Raw genomic sequence first — 22,810 nt, 5'->3', positions numbered from 1 at the left:
TCTCTTATTGTGTGTCTTTTGTTCTGGTGTTCTCTTGTGTCATCTCTGTCCTGTGCTGTGCTTTACATGGTCAGATGTGCACTGCTGTAACTAGCGCACTATGATTGTACTGTAATTTGACTGTTCAGACACAAAACATGATAAATGGATGTTCAAATTGAAAATAAAAACTTAAAAATCAATGAATCTCAAATTCTTTACGACCATAGTGTTGTCTCCATGTTTGGTGTGTGTTTCCTTGCATGTTAGCTCTCACGTCTGTTTATGTTGCCTGTCTTTTCTCTTTGCGTGGACTACTAATTATTCATAAATCAGCTGCATATTATATTTAAAATAGGCTTGCATGGTGCATTATTCAAATTGAGAGCAATTTAGACAGATTTATCACAGCTGAAATGTAGGCTAGTACAAAGCCAACCAGTCAGTTAACACCCACAATGATGTCAATGGCATTGGTTTGAAGTTCATTATGTAGAAAATAAGCTCAGCTTAATAATCGTAAAATTAATTGTTGAAGGAACACACTGTGATTTTAATACAACACTGAGTCAAAGCCACCATTTAATATGTCATGAAAGGTGAGTGAGGGGTTTTAAGACCCTCTCAAACGCACTGACTCTGCATGGTGCACCGACACTTTCACTGTTTCTAGGAGAGAAAAAAAATCATATTGCTTTGAATAAGAGAGTTTGAAGACAGTTGAGAGGTTCATGGGGTATGTAAATGGCATTTAGCGGATGATGATATTCCACTGGTAGTTTTAAAATAAGGAAATGTCTGATGTGGTTAAAATTCCCCTGTCACACCCACACTCACTGTCACACTTTAACACACACTTTTGTTAATGATGTACGTATACAGTTAAAATAACTCATATGGGATGGCCTGGGGCTGATTGTCACACTTTTTACTTCAGTGAATATTTTTCGATGTAGGTTTATTTTTGAAAGCCTATTTTTATACAGGCACATACCTTATAGTATTGGCTACAAACTTTCCACTGTTACTGGAGTACCAGTTTACTGGACGGACATTGACCTTTTTACACTATATGGGGTAATTTGTGACAATGGAACCTGCCATTAAACAGCCTATTATAGGCATTCAAGTAACATGTAAACAGTGTAACAATTAAAAAACAGCAAAGATGCTAAAGGTAATGATCAAAAATATAAAATCAAAATACATTTGACAACAAAACAAACACATAGCCTTATGTTACTTTGTAAATGTGTGCATGACACTTTTGTGTCGTGTGTGTGTGTGCCCGTGCGTGCGTGCGTGTGTGTGTGTGCGTGCCCGTGCGTGCGTGTGTGTGTGTGTGTAGGAATGACAGTGAGTGCTTTAAGGGATGGTTCAGGCATCATAATCCGCTCTGTGATTCATGGCGGGTCAATCAGTAAAGACGGGAGACTGGCAGTGGGAGATGGAATCATAGCCATCAATGGAGAATCTTCCACCAACCTGACCAATGCACAAGCCAGAGCTATGCTACGCAGACATTCACTGATTGGACCTGATCTCAGGTGCTCACACACACACACACACACACACGTGTTTACCTAGCTTTGGATAAATGTAACATTGATTTCTAGTTCTGTTTTTATATAAAGCTAATTTAAATGACTACAAGATAACAATAACATTATAATGTATTTAATATAAAATTAATATATTTATATTTAATATAAAAAATATAATATATTTAATATAAATATTAATATATAATATATATAACATTTATTATATTATATTAAACAAATAGTGTTATTTTTATTTCCACAAAATAAGTTGGTAACACTTAACAACAAGGTTTAATTTGTTAACATTTGTTATTAGTTAACATGAACTAACAATGACAAATATTTCTAAAGCATTTATTAATCTTCGTTAATGTGAATCTCAAAATTTACTAATTCATTATTAAAATCAAAAGTTGCTTCTGTTAACATTAGTAAATTAAGCTGAACTAAAATGCTCATTGTTAGTAAATTAGTTAATGTATTAACAAACCTTAACTAATGGAACCTCATTGTAAAGTGTTACCAATAAGTTTGTTCAGATATAAATGAACAAACAAACACATTTTTTATTACAAAAGTTTGGGGTCTGAATTTCTTTTCTTTTTTTATGCAAGTCTCTTGTGCTCATCAAGGCTGCATTTATTTGATCAAATATACAGTAAAAACAATAATACTGTGAAATATTATTACAATTCGATTTAAATATATTTTAATTTACTCCTGTGATGGCAAAGCTGAATTTTCCAGTCTTTAGTTTTACGTGATCCTTCAGAAATCATTCTAATATGCTGATTTGGTGCTCAAAACACATTTCTCATTATTATCAATGCTGAAAATAGTTATGCTGGTTAATATTTTTGTGTAAACTGTGAATATTCTTTGAAATATATATTTTTTTAACATTATAAATGTTTTTACTGCCTCTTTTGATCAATGTCAAATCGATCAATGCATCCATGCTCTATAAAAGTATACATTTATTTAAAAAATTAAAATAACTTCCTGGCCCTAAACTTTTGATTGTTAAAGTTAAAAAAAATGTAGTAGACTACATAAGTACTTGAATCTTTATTGATTTATTGAAGTTGGAGAGATAAAACTCATTTTAAAAAATGTCAAGAAAGGTGATGATCTATCAAGTAGCACATTTCATTTGTTGCTGGATTTGTATTTTTCATCAATACAGCTTCAGTCAAACAATTTTTTTGCTTGTTCTTGTGTGTTTTGGTGTATTTCAGAGTGATGTACGTACCTGCTGCCTTCCTGGACATGCACAGAGCCAGCTACGCCCAATCAAAAGAGGAAATGGAAATACACAGAACAGCTACTGTCCAATCCCGGCTCTCACAGAACCTTCCTTTTGAACCCCTGTAAGGAATCTGAGATTTTTTTTTTTTCTTTTTTTTTTTTTCTGTATGTTTTGTTGTTTCTTATGGTGTTTTAATGCATATTTGCTTTGTGTTAGAGAATGCATTTCGGAACAACAATGTACAGTAGATGGAAAAGGAGTAAATGGAAAGACTCAAGCTGAAGAAGAGAATGAAAGAATAGATAACCACAGTCAAATAGAACAAAGAGAGGACAGTGAACGACTGGGAAAAAAGGTGAAGGATGAAAAAACAGCCTTGAAGAGTGAGAACGGACAAAGACGAGGGAGAGGAAAAGACAGACGAGAAGATGAAGAAGAGACACATGGGAAAGATCGTAGCTCATGGAGTCAGCCTAGAAGGTATCAATTAAATAACAAAATAGTCCAGCATTCACATTTAGTGTGTTCATGTGTAACGGGGATATTTTCCTGTGTCCTAGAGTAACATTATTTAGGGCTAGGGGCACGTGCCTTGGCTTCAGTGTGGTGGGGGGCCGTGGTATGGGCAGTCGACTGAGCAATGGAGAAATGAGACGGGGCATCTTCATAAAACATATCGCGGAGGACAGTCCAGCTGCACACAACAGCACTCTAAAGAAAGGAGACAGAATTCTTCAGGTGTGTGTGTGCATGTGTTTTTATTAAACAGTGGCTTTTAACTATTGGCCTGCTCTACTTTAGTGCTTATTCTAGCCAAGAACAATGTCTGAAATACCAATAACAGAAAAAAACTTGCTCAAATAATGACACAGCAGTCTATTTGTATAAAAAAACATTGAAGAAACTGGCAGAAAAGAATTGTGATCAGAAGAACTCTGAAAGTACCAATTATTTCTCAGACGTAAATCAAAACATTTTAGTTTAAGGTTTATTTGTTACTATGTAATTACACATATAAGTACTAATTTAACAGCATTTACTTATTATAGGGTTAGAGTTAGGATTAAGGTTTAGTTTAGATTTAGTTGCTTGTAATTATGAATATGTCGCTGTTACTATAGTACATGTAACCTGTATAACAAGGGCACTGTAAAATAAAGTGTTACCCAAAACACAAAGCAGAAAATAATTAATATCCTCTCAGATTTGATGCCATGAAAACCTTGAAAATAATCCTGTGATTAAAGATAGCATGAAACGGAAGTTGCGATAGCCTATTTTTCCCTATTGTGAAAAAAAAAAAAAAAAATAGGGCAGGACTTGAATTTTGTCTATTGAATTGATGGATCATTTTAGTTTGTTATTGCTGTGATCTCATGTGAGTGACAGGATGTCCCGCCCTCGTGCCAGTAAACACATCATTAGAGAAGAAAAGAGATGTTGTTGAAAGAGGGAGAGGAAGTTATTTTAATTAAAGATTTTGAGGGCACATGAATTTATATATAAAAAAAAATGTGCACAGACAAATTGTTTATTAAAAAAAACTTCCGTTTTCCATAAAAAATAAGAATTGTCCATTTTAATTTCAAGATGACTTTAAAGTATGATTCACCAAAATAATTCTGAAAATTCTGTCAACACCTGACTCATTCCAAACCTGCACCAAAAAAAAGTGTTTTTTTATTTATTTCTTTTTTTATTATTATTCTGACCACTCTTAAAGAGAAAGTAAATGAGAACTCAGGCTGCCAAGCATTTAAAAGGATGCAAAAAGCACCATAAAGATATCATAAAAGTACATTCTCAGGTATCTGATGAAATGCATTTAAATGTATTGAATGTGCGCTTGTACTGTACTTCAAATCAAAGTGCAGATAATATAATATTAATTAGAAAAGCCACTTAAATGTCCTTAAGAGAATAGACTTTCATGACTGTTTCTTACTGCACTCAAGTACAGTTTTGAAAAGTGTGAACTTTGTAATGTCAAATTAAGTTTTACTTTAAAGTACATTATAAATCAGTATGTTTTAATCCTTTGTTGTGTTTTAAAGACACTTATTTGATGTGTTGATTAACGTACTAAAGCACATGAACATGCTTAGTTATACATGGCATAGAAGTTTCAAAAGAAATTACATGAAAGTATTTTTAGTTTACCATATATGCTTCCAGTACATTCGGCACAACACTTAAACAGTATTTCAGAGACAATTGTAGTAATTATGAAATGACGTACTTAAATCCTACTTAGCTAATTGCATTTAATATAAATTTAAATTATAATTTTCATTTAATTGCTATTTTAAATTCTATAAAAATAAAAAAATTAGCAACTAAGTATAACACTTTATTTTTATGGTGTAGTTACACGTTACAGTTAAAAAGTAAATTATGCACTGTAAAAAAAAGTTGCTGCCTTAAATTTTTAAGTACAATCAAGTCATTTCAACTTAAATTGCATTAAAACTGACTTTAAAAAATGAGTTGAATCTTGTATAACTTTAAAAAGTTGAAAATTGCTTAATTTATTTTGATGAGTTAAAGCAATGCAAAAACACATTGTCATAGCTTATTGATCATATAATTTTTTTTCAGTGTGCATAATTTCAAGCAACTAGCCCTAAACCAAACCCTAACCCTAACTTAACCCCTATAGTAAGTACATGTAGTTAACTAATGTTATGCCTTACATGTTGTGTAATTACACAGTAACAACGTCGCATTATATATTTAAGTGTAATTATATATTTAAGTACTGAGTAATATTAAGCAACTACATGTACTTACTATAGGGTTAGCGTAGGATTAGGATTTGGTTGAGGGTTAGTTGCATGTAATTATGCATAAATTACTGTTATTAATAATGTAAGTACATGTAACATAACAAGGACCCTGTAAAATAAAGTGTTACCATAAAGTGTAACCGTATATTCTCTTAATGTGTACTATTTCTGTAATAACTACTCTTTTTCTTTTCTTTCTTTTTTCCCTTTTTTGTAATTTTGGAGCTTGACAGCCCTAGTTCATTCCCTTTCATTATACTGAAAAGGTCAGGCCAGGAGACTTTTCAAAAATGCACTTGTTGCGAAAGGAAAAAAATATTTTTGAAACAACTTGAAAGTGGGTATAGAAAAAATATCAGATAGTCAGATTGGAATTGGTGATTTTATTCTGCTCTTGCAAATTTTGTGTGAAATATTCATCAGACAGCATGAGGCTGAGGCTAGTTATCAGTGTTGATGAACAGTGATGGAATTGGGTGACGTATAATGATCTCCATCTGCTGGTCATAATAAGCTAATGCATCACTCCTACTCTGACCTAAATAAACTAGATAACAAGATTAGTTTAAAGAAAATCTGGGGCAAACTGGTTAGCTTGAAAGTAGAAGTATATTGAAAGGAATGAGAGACTCGGGAGAAAGAACTTCACACATTGCATTTTTAATGTGTTTTGGCAGGTTCAAGGTGTAGATGTGAGTGATTTCACTCATGAAGAAACCGTTGAGGCAATTCGTCAGGCAGGAGACAGAGTAGAGCTACTAGTGCAGAGTCCTCAGGTAACACAGCGACACACATGCACACACATTATCACTTCACAAATATTCATACTCAGTGCTAGAATATACAATAGACAAGACAAAACCTGAGTACATAAAACATTTATTTCCTCTCTATGCCCAGGTTTCAGCCCCTGGCAACTGTGCTGAAGATGACAATGTATCAAAATCAAATTGTCAAAATCATCAGGTATATTTCTGCTTATGCTATTGTGTGTATCATTAGTGTCTTTTAGGAGATGTATATGGTAATATGAAAGTTTATCTCCTCTTTAGGATTCCAAGATCCCCAATAATCTCTCCCCAACCTACCCCTTCAGCCCCATTCCCTTTAAGGTCTGTAAAGTGTGTTTGCATAGTAATAATCTAATATATGTATATAAGTTACATATTATCTGCATGCTGAACACTACCCTTGTAAAAAATAAGTACTCTTATTTTATAATAAAAAAATACTTAAAAAAAAATACTTATTTACTTGCGTTAATTAATATGTTAACACTTATGTTAATTACAATTGAATTAAAAATGTAGTTTTCTTAAAATGTAAATTTATTTTAAATGCAATTTAGAGTGCTTTTTGACCCACTTAAGTATTACAGCTTTATAATTTCATAATTAGGCTACTTCAATTGTCTTTGAAATGTGGTTATAATGTAATGTACTTACAAGCATTTATGGCAAGCTAAAATATACTTTTTCATTTCTATTAAAACTTGTGTGTAATGTATTTAAATACATTTCTAATTACACATTTGTATTGATGTTTTATTGAAGTTGCAATTTATTATAAACATATAGTAACTTTAAATGTAATATCAAAAAATATGCATCAGTTTTACGTACTGTTTATATGGACTTAAGTATGTTAGTCAACACACCAAAGTATGTATGAAGAAGCATGATTTGAAACATTATTTAAAATGTACTTTAAAATAATACTTCTAATTTTACATTATTATAAAGTGCACTTTTTAAGTGTACTGAAGTGTGATAAGAAACATAGTCATGGAAGTGTACTTCAGGCCTGTTCACACCAAGGACGATAATTAGAACGCTGAAGTTCTAAAAAAAAAATGCGCACCACAACTGCAACGATAACGGCACTGTGAAACGATATTGTTGGACTCACTTTCAGAATGATTTTTTTCCATCTGATGACTGAAAAACATTGACAGCCATTTAGAATCCATCCTGCTGTAAAAGCTCGAACATTTAAAGCGGCAGATGACAAAACTGCAACACGCTTAATAAATAAACAGAGCGATGTTATGCGTATGGTTATCGTTCTTGGTGTGAAGGGGCCTTTAAAGAGAAGTGGCTTTTTATTTGAGTAATATTGTATTATCTGCAAGTACTGTTTTTTAAAAAAAATATCCTTTTAAGATTTGAAGAAGGCTACACTAAAAGTACACATTCGATACAGTTGCAAGTACTTTTTTTTCAGAAGGGTAAATAGCAATAAAACACAACCGTTCCTGATCCATGAGATGACAAAAATCTAATAAAGGCTGTTCCCTTTCAGTCGCTCACATTCCACGTAGGGAGCCTGTCATCTTCGAGTATTGATAAAACGAGCCAATGCACATTGGCATGCGAGATTTGCATCTCATGCTCTGCCCCGCAGCGCGGGTATAAACACGGAAGCGGATGCACACACCACTTGTCTTTCACTTCGGAGCCGATCGGTCTTCATGACGGTGTCTCTGAAGAGTGTTGATTCATTCAACGAGCGAGTGTGTCGGTGCTCCTTCTGGAAGTCTCTCCCGGTGCTGGTGTTCGTGTTCTACAGCGGTGGTTGCGAGCCTTCTGAGCTCTCAACAGCTGTTCTAACAGCATTCATTTTTGTGTTTGTTTGTCTGAGTGCTTCACTGGTACAGGCTGCACCATCCCTGTCAGTGTTGCCGCAATCATTCCCCTGTGTGCTCCGGCACTGGTGAGAGTTTTCATTCCTGAAAGAGCAACACGGGTGTGTTTGCGTCTTTTTCAAGATGTCATTCCACCCGTGCGTTTCTGGATGCGGTCGTTCCCTGTCCCCCTCTGACGGTCACAATAGTTGCATCACGTGTTTGGGCTTACAGCACGCTGAAGCAGCTTTTGTGGATGGTTCATGTTCCCATTGCAGGAATATGACCATTGCAGGAATATGACCATCTCGGTGTTGAAATCGAGACTCGCCTTTGTCCACGAAGGTGGAGTCCCCATTACCACGCCCCACCCTAGGGTGCTGTGTGGGATGGGTGATCGGAGGATTATAGTGAAGGCTTCCCCGCCCGGTAACCAATCCCTGTAGGCCCCTCACTCCTCTATCACACCGCAGCCGGTGGAGTCCCCCGTTGAGCGCGCTGGTCCCTCTGTAATGGACCGACCAGCCGTTTCATTCGGGGCCCCTCCAGAGGACAGGATGCTGATTGCAGCATCGGAGGGTGAGCTGACCTCTGGAGATGATGACTCGGCTGCGTTATCTCCCTCTGGGAGCCTAGCCAGATCCACATTTGTCAGCTATGCTGAAACGGGCCGCCCAGGCTGACGGGCTCGAGTGGAACCCTCCACCGTGTCCTGAACAGTCTCGGTTGGATGACAGTCTCAGCCCACCGCCCCAGTGCCTTTCTTTCCCGAAGTGCATGGAGGGCTTACCAGGTCATGGACGGCACCTTTCACTGCCAGAAATTGCCTGAGTAGCTCCTCCCTCCTCACTACCCTTGACGGAGGAGCGGTGAAGGGTTACGAGGCTATCCCTCCAGTGGAACGGTCTGTCGTGGCACACCTGTGTCTGGCGGCCGCTGCCTCTTGGACGGGGGATCCTCGTCTCCCCTCTCAGTCCTGAGAGTTCACGGCCGTCCTTACGGGCAGAGCTTACAAAGCTCTTTGTAGGCCATGGAGTTGCTACAGGTCTACCAGGCCAAGGCACTCATGGACATGCACGAGGGTAGCCCAGACTGTGCGCTCATAGGTGAGCTCCGCTCCACAACTGACCTCGCCCTCCGGGGTATGGCCATTGCGGCTTGCGCGATCAGTCTGGCGATGTCCACCTTAGTGGTCCAGGAGCGCCATCTCTGGCTCAACCTGGCCGATATGGGAGATGCGGACAAGGTTCGGTTCCTGGATTCCCCTATTTCCCAGGTTGGGCTGTTCGGCGACACAGTAGAGAACTGCGCCCAACAGTTCTCTGCCTCCCAGCTGCAGACGGAGGCCATTTGGCACATCCTGCCCCAGTGGCCCGCCGCCGGTGGCAGATCCTCCGCCTGCTCGTCGCCGAGGGCATTCCCCTGCCGCCGCTTCCGCTGGGCCTCCGCAGCAGCCTCCACCCAGGCCTCAGCATGGAGCCAGCCACAGGCAGGCCACCCAGCCTGTGTCAGATGCTGCCAAACCAGGTGGCAAGCGCAAGACCAAGCGTCCCTGATACAGGCCACCCAGGGATGGCGGGATGAGCTCTCGTGGAATTGCTTCCCAACCAGTCCAGCTGGCTCCTCTGTACCATCAGACTCGGCTATACGATTCAGTTCGCCCGGTGTCCGCCCAAGTTCAGCGGCATTTGTTACACTTCGGTGTTGAGCGAACGTGCCCCTGTCATGCATGCGGAGATCGCAGTCCTACTGGCGAAGGATGCCAGTAGCCGGTTCCTCCAGCCGATATGAAGACCGGCTTCTACAGCCCGTACTTCATTGTACCCAAAAAAGGCGGTGGGTTACGGAAAATCTTGGACCTGCGAGTTTTGAATCGGGCCCTTCACAAGCTTCCATTCAAGATGCTAACGCAGAAATGCATTTTCCAGTGCATCCGTCCCTGAGATTGGTTCGCAGCAATTGACCTGAAGGACGCGTACTTTCATGTCTCCATCCTGCTGCGACACAGGCCATTCCTGTGCTTCGCGTTCTAGGGTCGAGCATATCAGTACAAAGTCCTACCCTTCGGGCTGGCCCTGTCACCCCACGTCTTTACGAAGGTCGCGGAGGCGGCCATTGCTCCCATGAGAGAGCATGGTGTTCGTGTCCTCAACTATCTCGATGACCAGAGGTGGGTAGAGTATCCAAAAACTGTACTCAAGTAAAAGTACAAGTACTTATAGAAATATTTACTCAAAGTAAAAGTAAAAGTAATAATCTTAATAGTTACTTGAGTAAGAGTAAAAAAGTATCCAATGAAAAAACTACTCAAGTAGCTAGTTACTAGTTACTTCGGATCATATATAGGCCTATATATATATATATATATATATATATACATATATATATATATATATATATATATATATATATATATAACATGATATTATTTAGATATTTTTTAATTTAAATGACTTATTATCATAATTCGATAGGCTATCTTTACAACAAAAACAGAAGAGACAAGCATTATTTCTGCCATCTGTAGCCCGAAAATCATTGCCTGTCCTTTGGTTTGTATAATAGTAACTTACACAACTACATTGGGATTATTAGACAATGTCGAAATAAAGTGACTCTGCAGAGTTTTGCATTCACATTACTGCACACACATTACCGTGGGATGGTGGGTGTTCATTTCATAAACTGTGGACAATGGTAACTTATTTAATGTATAAATTAATGTATATGTCCAAAAAAACAGGTAATGTCATACTTTGTAGGCCTAGTAGTGCTATCGTGGCGTAGGCCTAATAATCTGTTTGGTTGTAAAATGAATTACCTGAATGAAATGAAATCGAATGTGTCGTCCTGTGGAATCATTCATTCACAGACAGCTTACGAAGATGTTCAAACTTCAACTAATAAAGATCTTCATCACTGGCAAAAATATGATACATTTGCAGATTTGCTTTCACTTGAATGTACTGTAGGTCCACGGCCACTTCATCTAACGCTCTTGATGTTCTTAAATCTTCCTGTTACGACTCCGAGTCAAGTGCGAATTGAAAGCGCTTCAGACGATTCAGTACGTGCAGGGAACTGAACGGTTCATTCAAACTAATTCGCGAACCGATTTAGACAGATCTGCCAACTTGTTTGATGAAGTCTTTGAACAGAATCGACTCAATTTGTGAATTGAGCATCGCTCATGCCCCAGAAAAAAGATACAGCGCGCTTGGTATAAACTACACATTTAACAACATGTGTTGCATTAAAAAAGTAACGAGAGGAACGTCGCCCAACGTAATGAAGTAAAAGTACAGTTTTTTCATTAGAAATGTACTCGAGTTAAAGTAAAAGTACCCACATTTAAATCTACTCTTAAAAGTACAATTTTACCAAAAAAATACTCAAGTAAATGTAACAAAGTAAATGTACTTCGTTACTACCCACCTCTGTCGATGACTGGCTCATACTAGCTCACTCTCGAGAGCAGTTGTGCGAACATATGGACTTGTTGCTCCATCATATCAGCTAGTTGGGTCTTCGGGTCAATTGGGAAAAGAGCAAACTCGCCCCCGTGCAGAGGATCTCTTTTCTCGGTATGGAGCTGGACTCTGTCCAACAGACGGCACGCCTCACAGAGGAATGTGTCCGATCGGTGCTGAACTGCCTGAATACTGTCAAGAGCAGAACAGTGGTCCCACTGAAACTTTTTCAGAGGCTCCTGGGGCTGAGTGCCCCTAGAACAAGTGTCCAGGCATGCTGTGGTCACCACAGATGCCTCCAACACCGGCTGGGGGGCCACATACAACGGGCATGCAGTAGTGGGGATCTGGGTGGGCCCCGAACTGCATTGGCACATCAATTGCTTCGAGTTGTTTGCAGTACATCTTGCTTTGAGACTCCTCAAAACACAGCTGCTCTGCAAGCATGTTCTGGTCCGTACGGACAACACTGCGACCGTTGAGTACATCAACCATCAAGGTGGTCTACGCTCCCGTCGCATGTCGCAACTCGCCCGCCACCTCCTCCTATGGAGTCAGAAGCATCTGAGGTCGCTTCGTGCCACTTATTTTCCCGGCCTGCTCAATCGTGCCGCCAACGAGCTCTCACGACAGCCTGTGGCCCAGGGAGAGTGGAGACTCCATCCCCAGGTGGTCCAGCTGATCTGGGACCACTTCGGGGCCGCACAGATAGATCTGTTTGCCTCTCCGGACTCGTCCCATTGCCACCCTCTACGAGGCATACTTATGCCCTGAAGTAGAACCTGTTCGTTGAGTGGTGTTCTTCTCACCGAGAAGACCCCCGAAGGTGTTCGATCGGCTCTGTGCTTTCTTTTCTGCAAGATGGGTTGGAGCGAGGGCTGTCTCCCTCCACCCTCAAAGTGTATGTTGCCTCTATTGCCGCACATCACGATGCAGTGGATGGGAGATCTGTGGGAAAGAACGACCTGATCGTCAGGTTCCTGAGGGGAGCGAGGAGACGGAATCTGCCTCACGCCCCTCTATACCCTTTTGGGACTTATCTCTGGTGCTGACTGCACTGCAGAGACCTTGCTTTGAGCCACTGCAGGCAACTGAGTTAAAAGTCCTGTCTTTAAAAACAGTTCTCCTGCTTGCTTTGGCCTCCATCAAGAGGGTCGATGAATCGTGCCTGGAATTCGGGCCGGCTAACTCTCACATTATCCTGAGACCCCGGTCTGGATATGTGCCCAAGGTTCCTACCACTCCCTTTTGGGACCAGGTGGTGAAACTGCAAGCGCTGCCCCTGGAGGAGGCAGACCCAGCCCTGGCTTTTCTCTGTCCCGTCCGCTCCTTGCGGTTGTATGTGGACAGAACGCAAAGCCTCAGGACCTCAGACCAGCTCTTCGTCTGTTACGGAGGCCAGCAGAAGGGAAAGGATGTCTCCAAGCAGAGGTTGTCCCACTGGATAGTGGATGCCATCATCTTGGCATCCTAAGAGCTGCAGGCTGGGTGACACCTAACACGCTCGCTAGATTCTATAGCCTACGTGTTGAGCCAATTGCTTCCCATGTGCTCTCTTCACATAGAATCCATTTAACACCGTAAGCCCCGCTCGAAGATACGTGCGCCATTCTTGCTCCAGTTGAGTTCCCCTTTAGCCGAACCTGTTGTGTTCCTCCACACCCCTTCGGCATTGGATGTGGCGGAGCGTCCGATGCTAGGCCTACCACTCGTATGCACTGGTGGAACTTGTGCTAGGCTGGGTCCATATGTTGTGATCCCTACGGCGATCCCATGTGTATTCTAACACAGTACGGCTCCCTGCGGTGAGCCTGTGTCTTTCCTTTGGCAGTGCTTGCTCTGCCGTCGCTGACTGGATGAGTCTCCCCTCTTCTATAGGTTGGAGCCACCTCAGTGACATTCCATATGTTGTACTGCCCGGTAACGCCCTGTCCATATGTGTATCCTCCACATGTTACCTCCCTGCGGGCTGGATGTGGCTTCCGTAGCGTCCCCCCTTCCATCGAAAGGGCAAGCTTTCCCAGTGTTATCCTAGTCTAACTGAGTGGGTCTTGCAGAACAACAGTGATTTCCCTGGCCTAAGCCCTGTCCCATCTCCGCCTCAATAATGCGGGTGGATCAGGAGGCTTTTGTCTAGGCACTGGAAGGTGGCAGCACTAGTGGCGTTTTAATTGGGATCCCAATCAGTCGTAACGTCAACTACGTCGAACGTGAGCGACTGAAAGGGAACATCTCGGTTACGTATGTAACCCTCGTTCCCTGAAGGAGGGAACGGAGACGTAGTCCCGTCGCCACTATTGCTGGACCACCGCTGACTCCGGGCTCCACCCGGCTCCTCAGCGAAAAACAAGAGGTGCGTGCATCCGCTTCCGTGTTTATACCCGCGCTGCGGGGCGGAGCGCGAGATGCAAATCTCACACGCCAGTGTGCATTGGCTCGTTTTATCAATACTCGAAGATGACAGGCTCCTTAAGCGTGATCCCAATCAGTCGTAACGTTGACTATGAGGGTATGTAATGAGGGTTACATACGTAACCGAGATGTTTTTTTCTTTACATGTTTTTTTAATGAAAACAAATTTTATTTACCATGTTTCTTTTCACAAATTAAATTGCTGTGTCAGTATTTATTAACAAGAAAATATATATTTGGATTGTCGGATTTGCTATACTGTTGAGATTTTAAAAGAGAACTGATTAAATAATGTATTTTCTGAAGAATATAATCACTCTTTATATTGCATTTGTAGCGTACAGAAGACTGGAAATTGGGGAAGCCTCCACATTCAGTTCCTCCCCTCCTGAAACTGCCCTCTAGGCCAGTGAACACAGAAACAGATGGAGTGCAGAAGGTTCCAGAGAGACCACCCCTGCCAGAAGAGGCTTCACATCATTACAGCGAGCATGAGCAAGCCTCTTACTGGAGTATGTTTGTGTGTGTTACACTAAGGGGACCAAATGTCCACTTAAGACCAAACCTGAAATCTCCTACTTTGTGAGGAGCAGGGAACCGTCCAGACGATGAAAACTGCTTGCAGATATGTTTGCAGAAATGCAGAAAGGTTTAAATTAGCCGTTGGAGTAAATCATAGGGAATCAAAAATATCCTTAGCTCAGAATACAAGTCAATGCCTCTATTAGTGTGTCCACTAATGTGTCTGTATTGTTTTGTCTGGATGTTTTGACATGTTTGTGTGTGTGTAAGCAGGCCGTATGCAGCAGAGGTATGGCAGTCTGCCTGGAGAGCTTCACATGTTTGATCTGGACTGTGGCTCATACAGCTCTGGACTGGGACTGTGTTTGTCAGAAAACAGAGATGGAGCGCGTGGAAGAATGAACGTGTACGTGTCAGAGATCAAACCAGACGGGGCTGCTGCTGCAGATGGTCGGGTCAGAGTGGGAGATGAACTACTGGAGGTGAGAACCACCTCCTGAACTCTGACTGAACAACAGAAACTTTTCACTTGGCCATTCAAATTATTCCAGACTTTATGCTGTATATATTTTTTATTAGAAAGCAAACCCATTCAGTTTTTTCTATAGGTTGTTGATTAAAAGTTACCATGAACAACTTCTGTCACTGGTAGCTACCATAAAATATTTTATTGAGGTTTGATTGTAACAAAATTTGAATTGGTCAAGGCTTATAATATTTTAATTATCCAAATAGTATTAGTACTAAAAATAAATAAAGGAATTATAGTATAGTAGCACATTTTAATACTACTAGTCTCTTATTTAAGTTTTTTTTTTAAATATACACGTATAAATTAAATATATATTTTTTCAAGTGTTACCATTGTACACACTGTTTTTTTTTTTGTGATTGGTTTATTGATTAAATTTGATAATATTGTCTAGCCTTTCTCTTTATAATTCTATTAATGTTACATGTATGTGGCACATATGAAAGTTATAAAACATGGTATGTAGATTTGAATTAGTCTGTGAGTAATAAAGGACAATGTAAAATGTTACAGTTGCCCCCAATCTTCTCAACATAACTAAAAGAGCAAAACTCGTGAAATATGTCTCTTATCAAAAGTTGAGGTTTTGTCTTCTTCATGGTAATGTGTATATTTTGCAGATAAATGGACAAGTGCTGTATGGACGCAGTCACCAGAATGCAACAGCAATCATCAACAATGTTCCAGCTAAAGTTAAGATTCTGCTCACAAGGTGAGACTTTTTCTCATGAATGCAGACTAACACATGCATTATAAATAATATACTCATCATGTACTGTAGGTAGCCTATGTATATTATTACTGTGATGTCCAAAAGTGTGAGATCGAGATGAATGTAAAATTTTAAATAGAGGAAGAGATTCTGCAATATTTCTAGACCAGATCAAATGCATAGTGCCATGAAAGAATTTCAATTCAATATTTCACTAAAAATTTTATACTGATATTTGTCATTTGTAATGAAAATACTGTATGAAATTTGAAATCAAACTAGAAGTATTTTCACTAAAAGTCTCTTTTTTTTGGATCTTTATGTGTATATGTTTTTTAATTTTTAATTTTCTCGTCAGGAATAAAGATGCACAGAAACAAATGACTACAGGACCAGTAAAGGAGGCAATGGAGCCATTCACACACATACACACACATATAAATAAACTAAAATACTTCTTAAAACAGTAAAAGGCATAATAATTATAGAGCTATGCTCGATTAACAAATCAAATCATTGTCAAAAAAAAAAAACATTCTGAACAAGTTCATTACAATAATTTTGCATAGCTAGCTGTATGTGTCTGACAAGTTCATTGAAATTCTTTATTTAATTATTTAATTTACTCTGAAATACTCTTTAATTTACCACATGTCTGCTTCACTGGACATCTATATCTTATGTCATCTCATGACAGTTTTATCTGTTTAGATGGACAACTGTCCTGTTAAATCTCCTGGCATGCATATGAATATGGTCAGAGAAGGTCAACATTCAGTTTTATCACAGGTAAAACAAATGTTAGACAAACACATGACACAAAATATCTGCCTGCTTCATTCTCATTCTCTTTGTTCTCATGATTCTGTTTGCCGATAGGATGGAAGGATCAGCAAAGAGGATAAACTGAAATCTCGCTCCTCAGAGAGCCTCAACATTGGTCTTCCTGCTCCAGTCAATGCCACATCCAATCATAAGCCTTCCTGTCATCCTGCCAGTCACATGCCCCCCAGCTGCTGTGTTCCTCCATCATCTGGCGTTTCATCAGCTGACTGCGGCTCAACAGCCAATCAGAGCTCTCGCACGGGGCCTCACAGCACTTCTTACTTGGCCCAGTGTTCTGTGAGCTCAGACCCCCTTACATGTCCCATCATAGCTGGCTGTATAAATACTATCGATATCTGCAAGGGCTCCACAGGGCTTGGCCTCAGCATAGTAGGAGGCTGCAACACACTACTGGTGAGAAATTAAAAAGGAAACCGAGTTTATTAGACTTCACAATGTCGAAACTTGAATTACAATGAAGCAACTTGAATGCAAACCTGAATTTTCTTTCTTCCTTGGAACACAAAAGGAGTTTAGAAGAAACTTCACACTGTGTTTTTTTTTTGCAATGAATCGTTATAGTGAATATGGGTCTGTCGTACTGCAAAAATGACATAAAGCAGTTATGCATTATCCAAAGCAACTTAGATTGAATTTAACAAATACATTTTACCTTGGCATTGTTATTGTCATGCTCTAATGGGATCATGCACTATAGCGCAGGTCTTCAGAAGCCGTACAATAGCTTTGAGTGGGAAACTGACTCAATTTAACATCATCACTAATTGATGTTCTTCTTGAAACTACTCTCATTTTTTGTAATTTTTGATTGAACTATCCCTTTAAAGAAATATTCCAGGTCAAATGGGACTTAAATTATGAGATGCTGTTGATTAGTGCAGGAAATAATTTCAACTCATCTATCAATTTAAAAAAAAGTAATTCACTTGCATGCTGACAGAAGGTTTTTAAAACCAGAACAATGAAGTTTGTATTTTTTTTGTTGTTGTTGAAGTGCTTTTAATTATGTAGTACAACAATGCTTATTATTTGATCTGTAAATTTGAGTCTTTTTTCTTTTTTTCTTTTCTTTTTTTTTTTTTTTTTTTTGTGTGGCATTGACAGAAGGCTTGAAATACTCTTGATAAAACGTATTAAATATTCCTTTAAATAAAAAAAGAATTTTGAAGTAAGTTGCAATCACCAGAAATCAAAATGGGAGCAAAATCAATATTCTTTCTTGCCCCACATATCTGGGGCTTTTTCATGTGGAGATAAACAAAGCTTTTGAATTTAAAACATTTAAATATATATATATATATATATATATATATATATATATATATATATATATATATATATATATATATATAAATTTTTTCACTATTTCTAGGTCCATGCCAGCATGTGTTAAAGAATTAACGGTCAAATTTTCAATTCAACTTTCCACTTAAATGCTGACAATATAATCTCTTTCTTTCTTTCCCTTCCTTCCTTCCTTCCTTCCCCAGGGAGTAATAGTGATTCATGAAGTGAACAAGGATGGTGCGGCACACAGAGATGGCCGGTTGTGGGCAGGAGATCATATACTAGAGGTACAGAACTTCAGCATTCACCAGTGAAGTTGAACATAATGTAGTTTATTGATTTCTTCAAAAAGAACTTCCATTGACCCAAAGTGTGCACAAACGTAGTACATAGAGGAACTATCATTACTGTAAACTCATGGCTTAGATTATAAATAATGACATCAACAAGGTACAGTGCACATATTTATGGACTGATTAAACTGAACTGAGTATCCAAACAGGCAAATATTGAATCTACTTGTCCTTTCCAAGGTTCTTTGAATGGCTCTTCTCCATTCTGTTCTCTCCTCCAGGTGAACGGCATTGATCTGAGAATGGCCACTCATGAGGAGGCCTTGAGTGTCCTGCGCTTGAGTCCACAGCGTGTGCGATTGTGTATCTACAGAGACCCTGTGACAGAGAACCACTCCACACACACCCTGCAGAACCACACACCCGAGGACATGTGGGACCTCTTCAGTGTGGAACTGAACTGCAAACCAGGACAGGGACTAGGGCTTTGCATTGTGGGTAAAAAGTGAGTTATTCTAAAGGAATAATTACATTACAGAACTGCACACTATACAGTAGGCCATGAATAATACATAGAATCAAGTGTTTTCAGAATTCATAATTTTCTGCATGTCTTGCAGGAATGACACTGGAATCTTTGTGTCTGAGATAACAAGGGGAGGGGTCGCAGACTTGAATGGAAGGCTGTTGCTAGGTGACCAGATTTTGTCTGTGAATGGGGAGGACATCCGAGCTGCATCCCAGGACTACGCCAGCGCGCTACTGCAGGTGCACCCAAACACACTTCACTCATGAATACAGTAATTAATGCATTTCTTTCAAAATCATAAATAGGACTAATTATGTCCTCTCCATGTGTGTGTGTGTTGCAGAGCTGTAGTGGCTCTGTGTTGTTGGAGGTGGCGCGCTTTAAAGCTTCATCATATGGAGATCAGGTAAACGCATTACACAAGACAACTGGATTATTGCTGCTATGCAGTACTTCTGAACTCTGTGATCTAAAACAATAAATATGCATGTGTTATAATTTAAGAAAATATTTATATTAAAAATATGCTCTGTTTAAGTTCAGGCTATTATGTAAACAATGAACTGAGCTGGACGATGACATTACTGTTTTCTCCAGAGCGGCTATATATAAATTAACTTTTTTACAACAAAAATGAACCATCACTGAACTTACTTAAGCTGGACTATGACGCTATTTTCTTCTTGATCTGCTGTACATCAGAAACAAACAAAAAAATCACTGTAAAGCTGCTTTGAAACAATCTGTAAATTGTAAGCGCTATATAAATAAAGGTGACTTGACTTGACAATGGCAAAACAAATAAACTCCCAACAGAACTGAAATAAAGAGCTTTAGTTAGCCATTGCTCTCAGTCACTTTGAGTTGACATTAGGGTGTCAACTTTTTTTGTTAATGTTGATATATTTAACCATTTATTGTTGTTGTTTTGTTATCAGATTTTTATAATTCTTTCAAATCATGGTGGAGTTAGACCAGCTGATACCACAAAAAGTCTAATATGATCATTACATATTAGAATATATTGTATATCTACATTGTAATAAAAACTAATTTAAAAAAAAGTCATTAAGATTTGTTTTGTTGTTGTTGTTCAAATAAATTAATACTGTTATTCAGCAAGGACGCATTAAATTGACTAAAAGTAAGAAAAAAGACATTTATAATGTTACAAATGATTTCTGTTTCAACTTTCTATTCTTAAAATAATCCTAAAAAAAAAAAATCTTATATAACAATTTCCACAGAACTATAAGCAGCACAACATTGATGATGATAATAAGAAGAAATGTTCCAAATCAGCTGTTTAATGATTTCTGAAAGATCATGTGACACTGAAGACTGAAGTAATGGCTGTTGAAAATTCAGCCTTGCCATCATAGGAATAAATGATATTTAGAAAAAGATCGTTTTTGTTACATTTTTACAGTGTTTTTGATCAAATAAATGCAGCATTGGGTGAGCACTTGGTGAGCCTTCCTTCATTAAAAAATCTTACCTACCCCAAATCTTTTGAATGCTAATGTATGATGGAGATTTAGTCTTGAATCTTGACAAAGTATGCATACCATACACATGCCATACAGTATATACAGCACACAAGCACAACTTATCAGATCTACACGGTGCACAATCTATACGCAGTGTTTGAGAGCCAGTGTTCTATTTTTGTTGTGGCAGGTGGGCGAGGTGGACGCCCCTCTTCTCTCTTCTCTCAGCACACATGACTGTAAGAGCGTCTGTCGCATGATAATTATTCACTATTCAGTTCTATTCATCAGTACCATCAATGAGTTTTCATCTTTTTCCGCAGCTTTGGACGGGAACGTTGACATCAGAACTGTCACCGTTCAGAAGGTGGGTTTGGTTTTCTGAGCACTTTTACTGCCTTAGTAATGAAAGGCATGTTGCTACAGTAACTGTATGATCCAGTAGTAAATATAAGGTTGGTATGATTCTGTCACAGCATGAGTGCGAGTCTGTGGAGTTGAAATTGAGAGACACACTGGGAGATCCAATGATTTACATCTCCAACCTGGACCCTACCACACCTGCAGCACGCTCAGGACTACTGCAGGTAGAGAGAGAGAATGAGAATGCTTGAGACTTTGTGGAAATTGGGCCTGAAAGCCTTCTTTATGTTTCGAAAAGCTTGATGTTGGAGCCAATAGCCTTGTGGGCAGCTCTCCAAAATGTAGAGCACTTGCACTTTGGGAAACATGAGTTTGAGTCCCGGCTTGTGGTTCTTTCCCAGTCCCTTTTCCCTTTTTCTCTTTCTGTGTATAGATAAATTTCCTGGAATTTCTCTATATACCCTCAAAAATAAAGGTTCCGGCATCTGTGGTTCCATGAGAAATCTTTAAAATCCATGGAATCTAAAGGTTCTTAATAGTGGAAAACGTACTTAAGATTATTAAAACCAAGAAAAGAGACGCACTCTTTAGTGTTATTTTAAGAACTATTCACTGAAAAGTTCCTCACTGACACAAAAATGGTTTTTCTATCTCTGCAAAAACTCTTTTTTTGGAACCTTTATTTTTAAAAGTGTACTGTCCTATCCCAATAAAGGCAAACATACCAAAACATCTCATCTAAAAAAATAAAGTGTTGATCATCGGAAACCTCAAGATATACAACAAATTGTATGTACAATACCATTCAGAATTTTGGTGTCAGTAAGTAGAATGAAATTCTAGCAAATGGATGCATACAATTGATTGAAAGTGACAGTAAAGACATTCATAATGTTACAAAACATTTCTTTTTAAACAAATGCTGTTCTTTTGAACTTTGTTCGTCAAAGAATCTTGAAAAAATTGCATTTTTAAATGCATTAAAACAGAAAACAGTTATTTTAAATTGTAATAATATTTCAAAATATTACTATTTTACTGTACGTTTGATCAAATAAAAGTAGCCTGGGTGAGCATTAGAGCATTAGAGACCCAAACTTCTGAATGGCAGTGTGAACATTTGACAAACGAGCTGCTTTTCATACCAGCTTTATTTTATATTACAAAAAAAACACCAAACTGAATACCCTATTCATGGAAAGTGGCAACAACCCACTATTCACAAATAACTGAATTGAATTTTCAGTTGGGTGCCAGAGTCATCAGCATTAACGGTACATCAACAGAAAGTCTCTCAGTCACTGAGGCAAGTTCCCTCCTGAGAAATAGCAGCGGAGCCGTCACACTGCAGGTGTGTATCATCAGACACATATCAAATCATTTCAGAAACAAAACATAATCAAATGTTCAATCGTTGTACACGGAGCTCATCTTTCCATGAATGTCACACTCTGTGTGTTTGATTAAAGGTGATGCCAAGTGGCTGTGCAGATGGAGCTAGCTTCAGTAAAGATCGCTCATCTTTAATTCACTCCTCACCTGGACTCGCAGAAAAGTACACTACCCTCAACCACCAGAGGTACTCCAAATAAATATGTATAGTTTCCAATATAGAAACTGTCAAACTATTCTGAAGTGGACTCCTATTTTATAGGCAATAGTCTCATAAATAATTAAGATAATGGACCCTTTTCACATTTCCGAGGTTCTCAGAAGTGGAAGTCGTCATAGTTCTATAGCGGTGAACAGGAGACAATAGCAAATATAATTTTTCGATTTCCATAAAGATGTTAAATTTGCCGTCACTCCCACAGCTGTTGTATTAGAAACACCTTCGCAGCAGTGTTAGTTTTTTTTTTGTCTGTGAGCCTTCTTCCTTTTGGGTACAATCAAATTTTATATCATATTCCATCTGGGACACTTGGTTCCTCTGATCTATACATTAAATTGTATAAGTTAAAAACAAACAATATCCCAAATTATATTTATTCACCCATTAGTCATATGTAAAGAACTCCAATAAGATTTAGAAAGTCATTTTATTTAACTGCCAGCTGTATCTCAGTTTGCTTTAATTTTCATTCAATATTACACTTTCTATCTGAAAAGTTTCATCACTAAAATGAATGCGGCCCAGGACAATTTTTTAATGTGTGGGTCACTGAGTGTTTTA

At 38.8% G+C, this 22,810-nt stretch overlaps 1 protein-coding gene across 3 annotated transcripts in view; it reads left to right on the top strand.

Annotated features, from left to right (window-relative positions):
* The window catches only part of LOC311071633 (multiple PDZ domain protein), a gene marked incomplete at its 5' end in the record, with an annotated part of 59,970 nt that overhangs the window by 35,402 nt on the left and 1,758 nt on the right, over positions 1-22,810 (top strand). The window contains 22 exons of one of the 3 annotated variants that reach the window (XM_084096068.1): positions 1,328-1,526; positions 2,762-2,893; positions 2,989-3,252; positions 3,333-3,510; positions 6,236-6,334; positions 6,459-6,524; positions 6,611-6,670; positions 14,401-14,575; positions 14,859-15,067; positions 15,738-15,829; positions 16,188-16,233; positions 16,541-16,618; positions 16,709-17,068; positions 18,166-18,249; positions 18,537-18,760; positions 18,876-19,023; positions 19,128-19,190; positions 20,465-20,513; positions 20,598-20,641; positions 20,751-20,861; positions 21,884-21,988; positions 22,107-22,216. In XM_084096068.1, coding sequence (XP_083952194.1) covers positions 1,328-1,526; positions 2,762-2,893; positions 2,989-3,252; positions 3,333-3,510; positions 6,236-6,334; positions 6,459-6,524; positions 6,611-6,670; positions 14,401-14,575; positions 14,859-15,067; positions 15,738-15,829; positions 16,188-16,233; positions 16,541-16,618; positions 16,709-17,068; positions 18,166-18,249; positions 18,537-18,760; positions 18,876-19,023; positions 19,128-19,190; positions 20,465-20,513; positions 20,598-20,641; positions 20,751-20,861; positions 21,884-21,988; positions 22,107-22,216 — 2,896 coding nt within the window. The remainder of the gene's footprint in view (positions 1-1,327; positions 1,527-2,761; positions 2,894-2,988; positions 3,253-3,332; positions 3,511-6,235; positions 6,335-6,458; positions 6,525-6,610; positions 6,671-14,400; positions 14,576-14,858; positions 15,068-15,737; positions 15,830-16,187; positions 16,234-16,540; positions 16,619-16,708; positions 17,069-18,165; positions 18,250-18,536; positions 18,761-18,875; positions 19,024-19,127; positions 19,191-20,464; positions 20,514-20,597; positions 20,642-20,750; positions 20,862-21,883; positions 21,989-22,106; positions 22,217-22,810) is intronic. The other 2 variants (XM_084096069.1, XM_084096070.1) reach the window with 2 other exon arrangements.

Source organism: Abramis brama, assembly GCF_963993115.1.
Source record: "Abramis brama genome assembly, chromosome: 2".
Lineage (NCBI taxonomy): Eukaryota > Metazoa > Chordata > Actinopteri > Cypriniformes > Leuciscidae > Abramis > Abramis brama.
The sequence above is the reverse complement of the archived record's forward strand: the minus strand, read 5'-3'. Positions and strand labels throughout refer to the sequence as shown.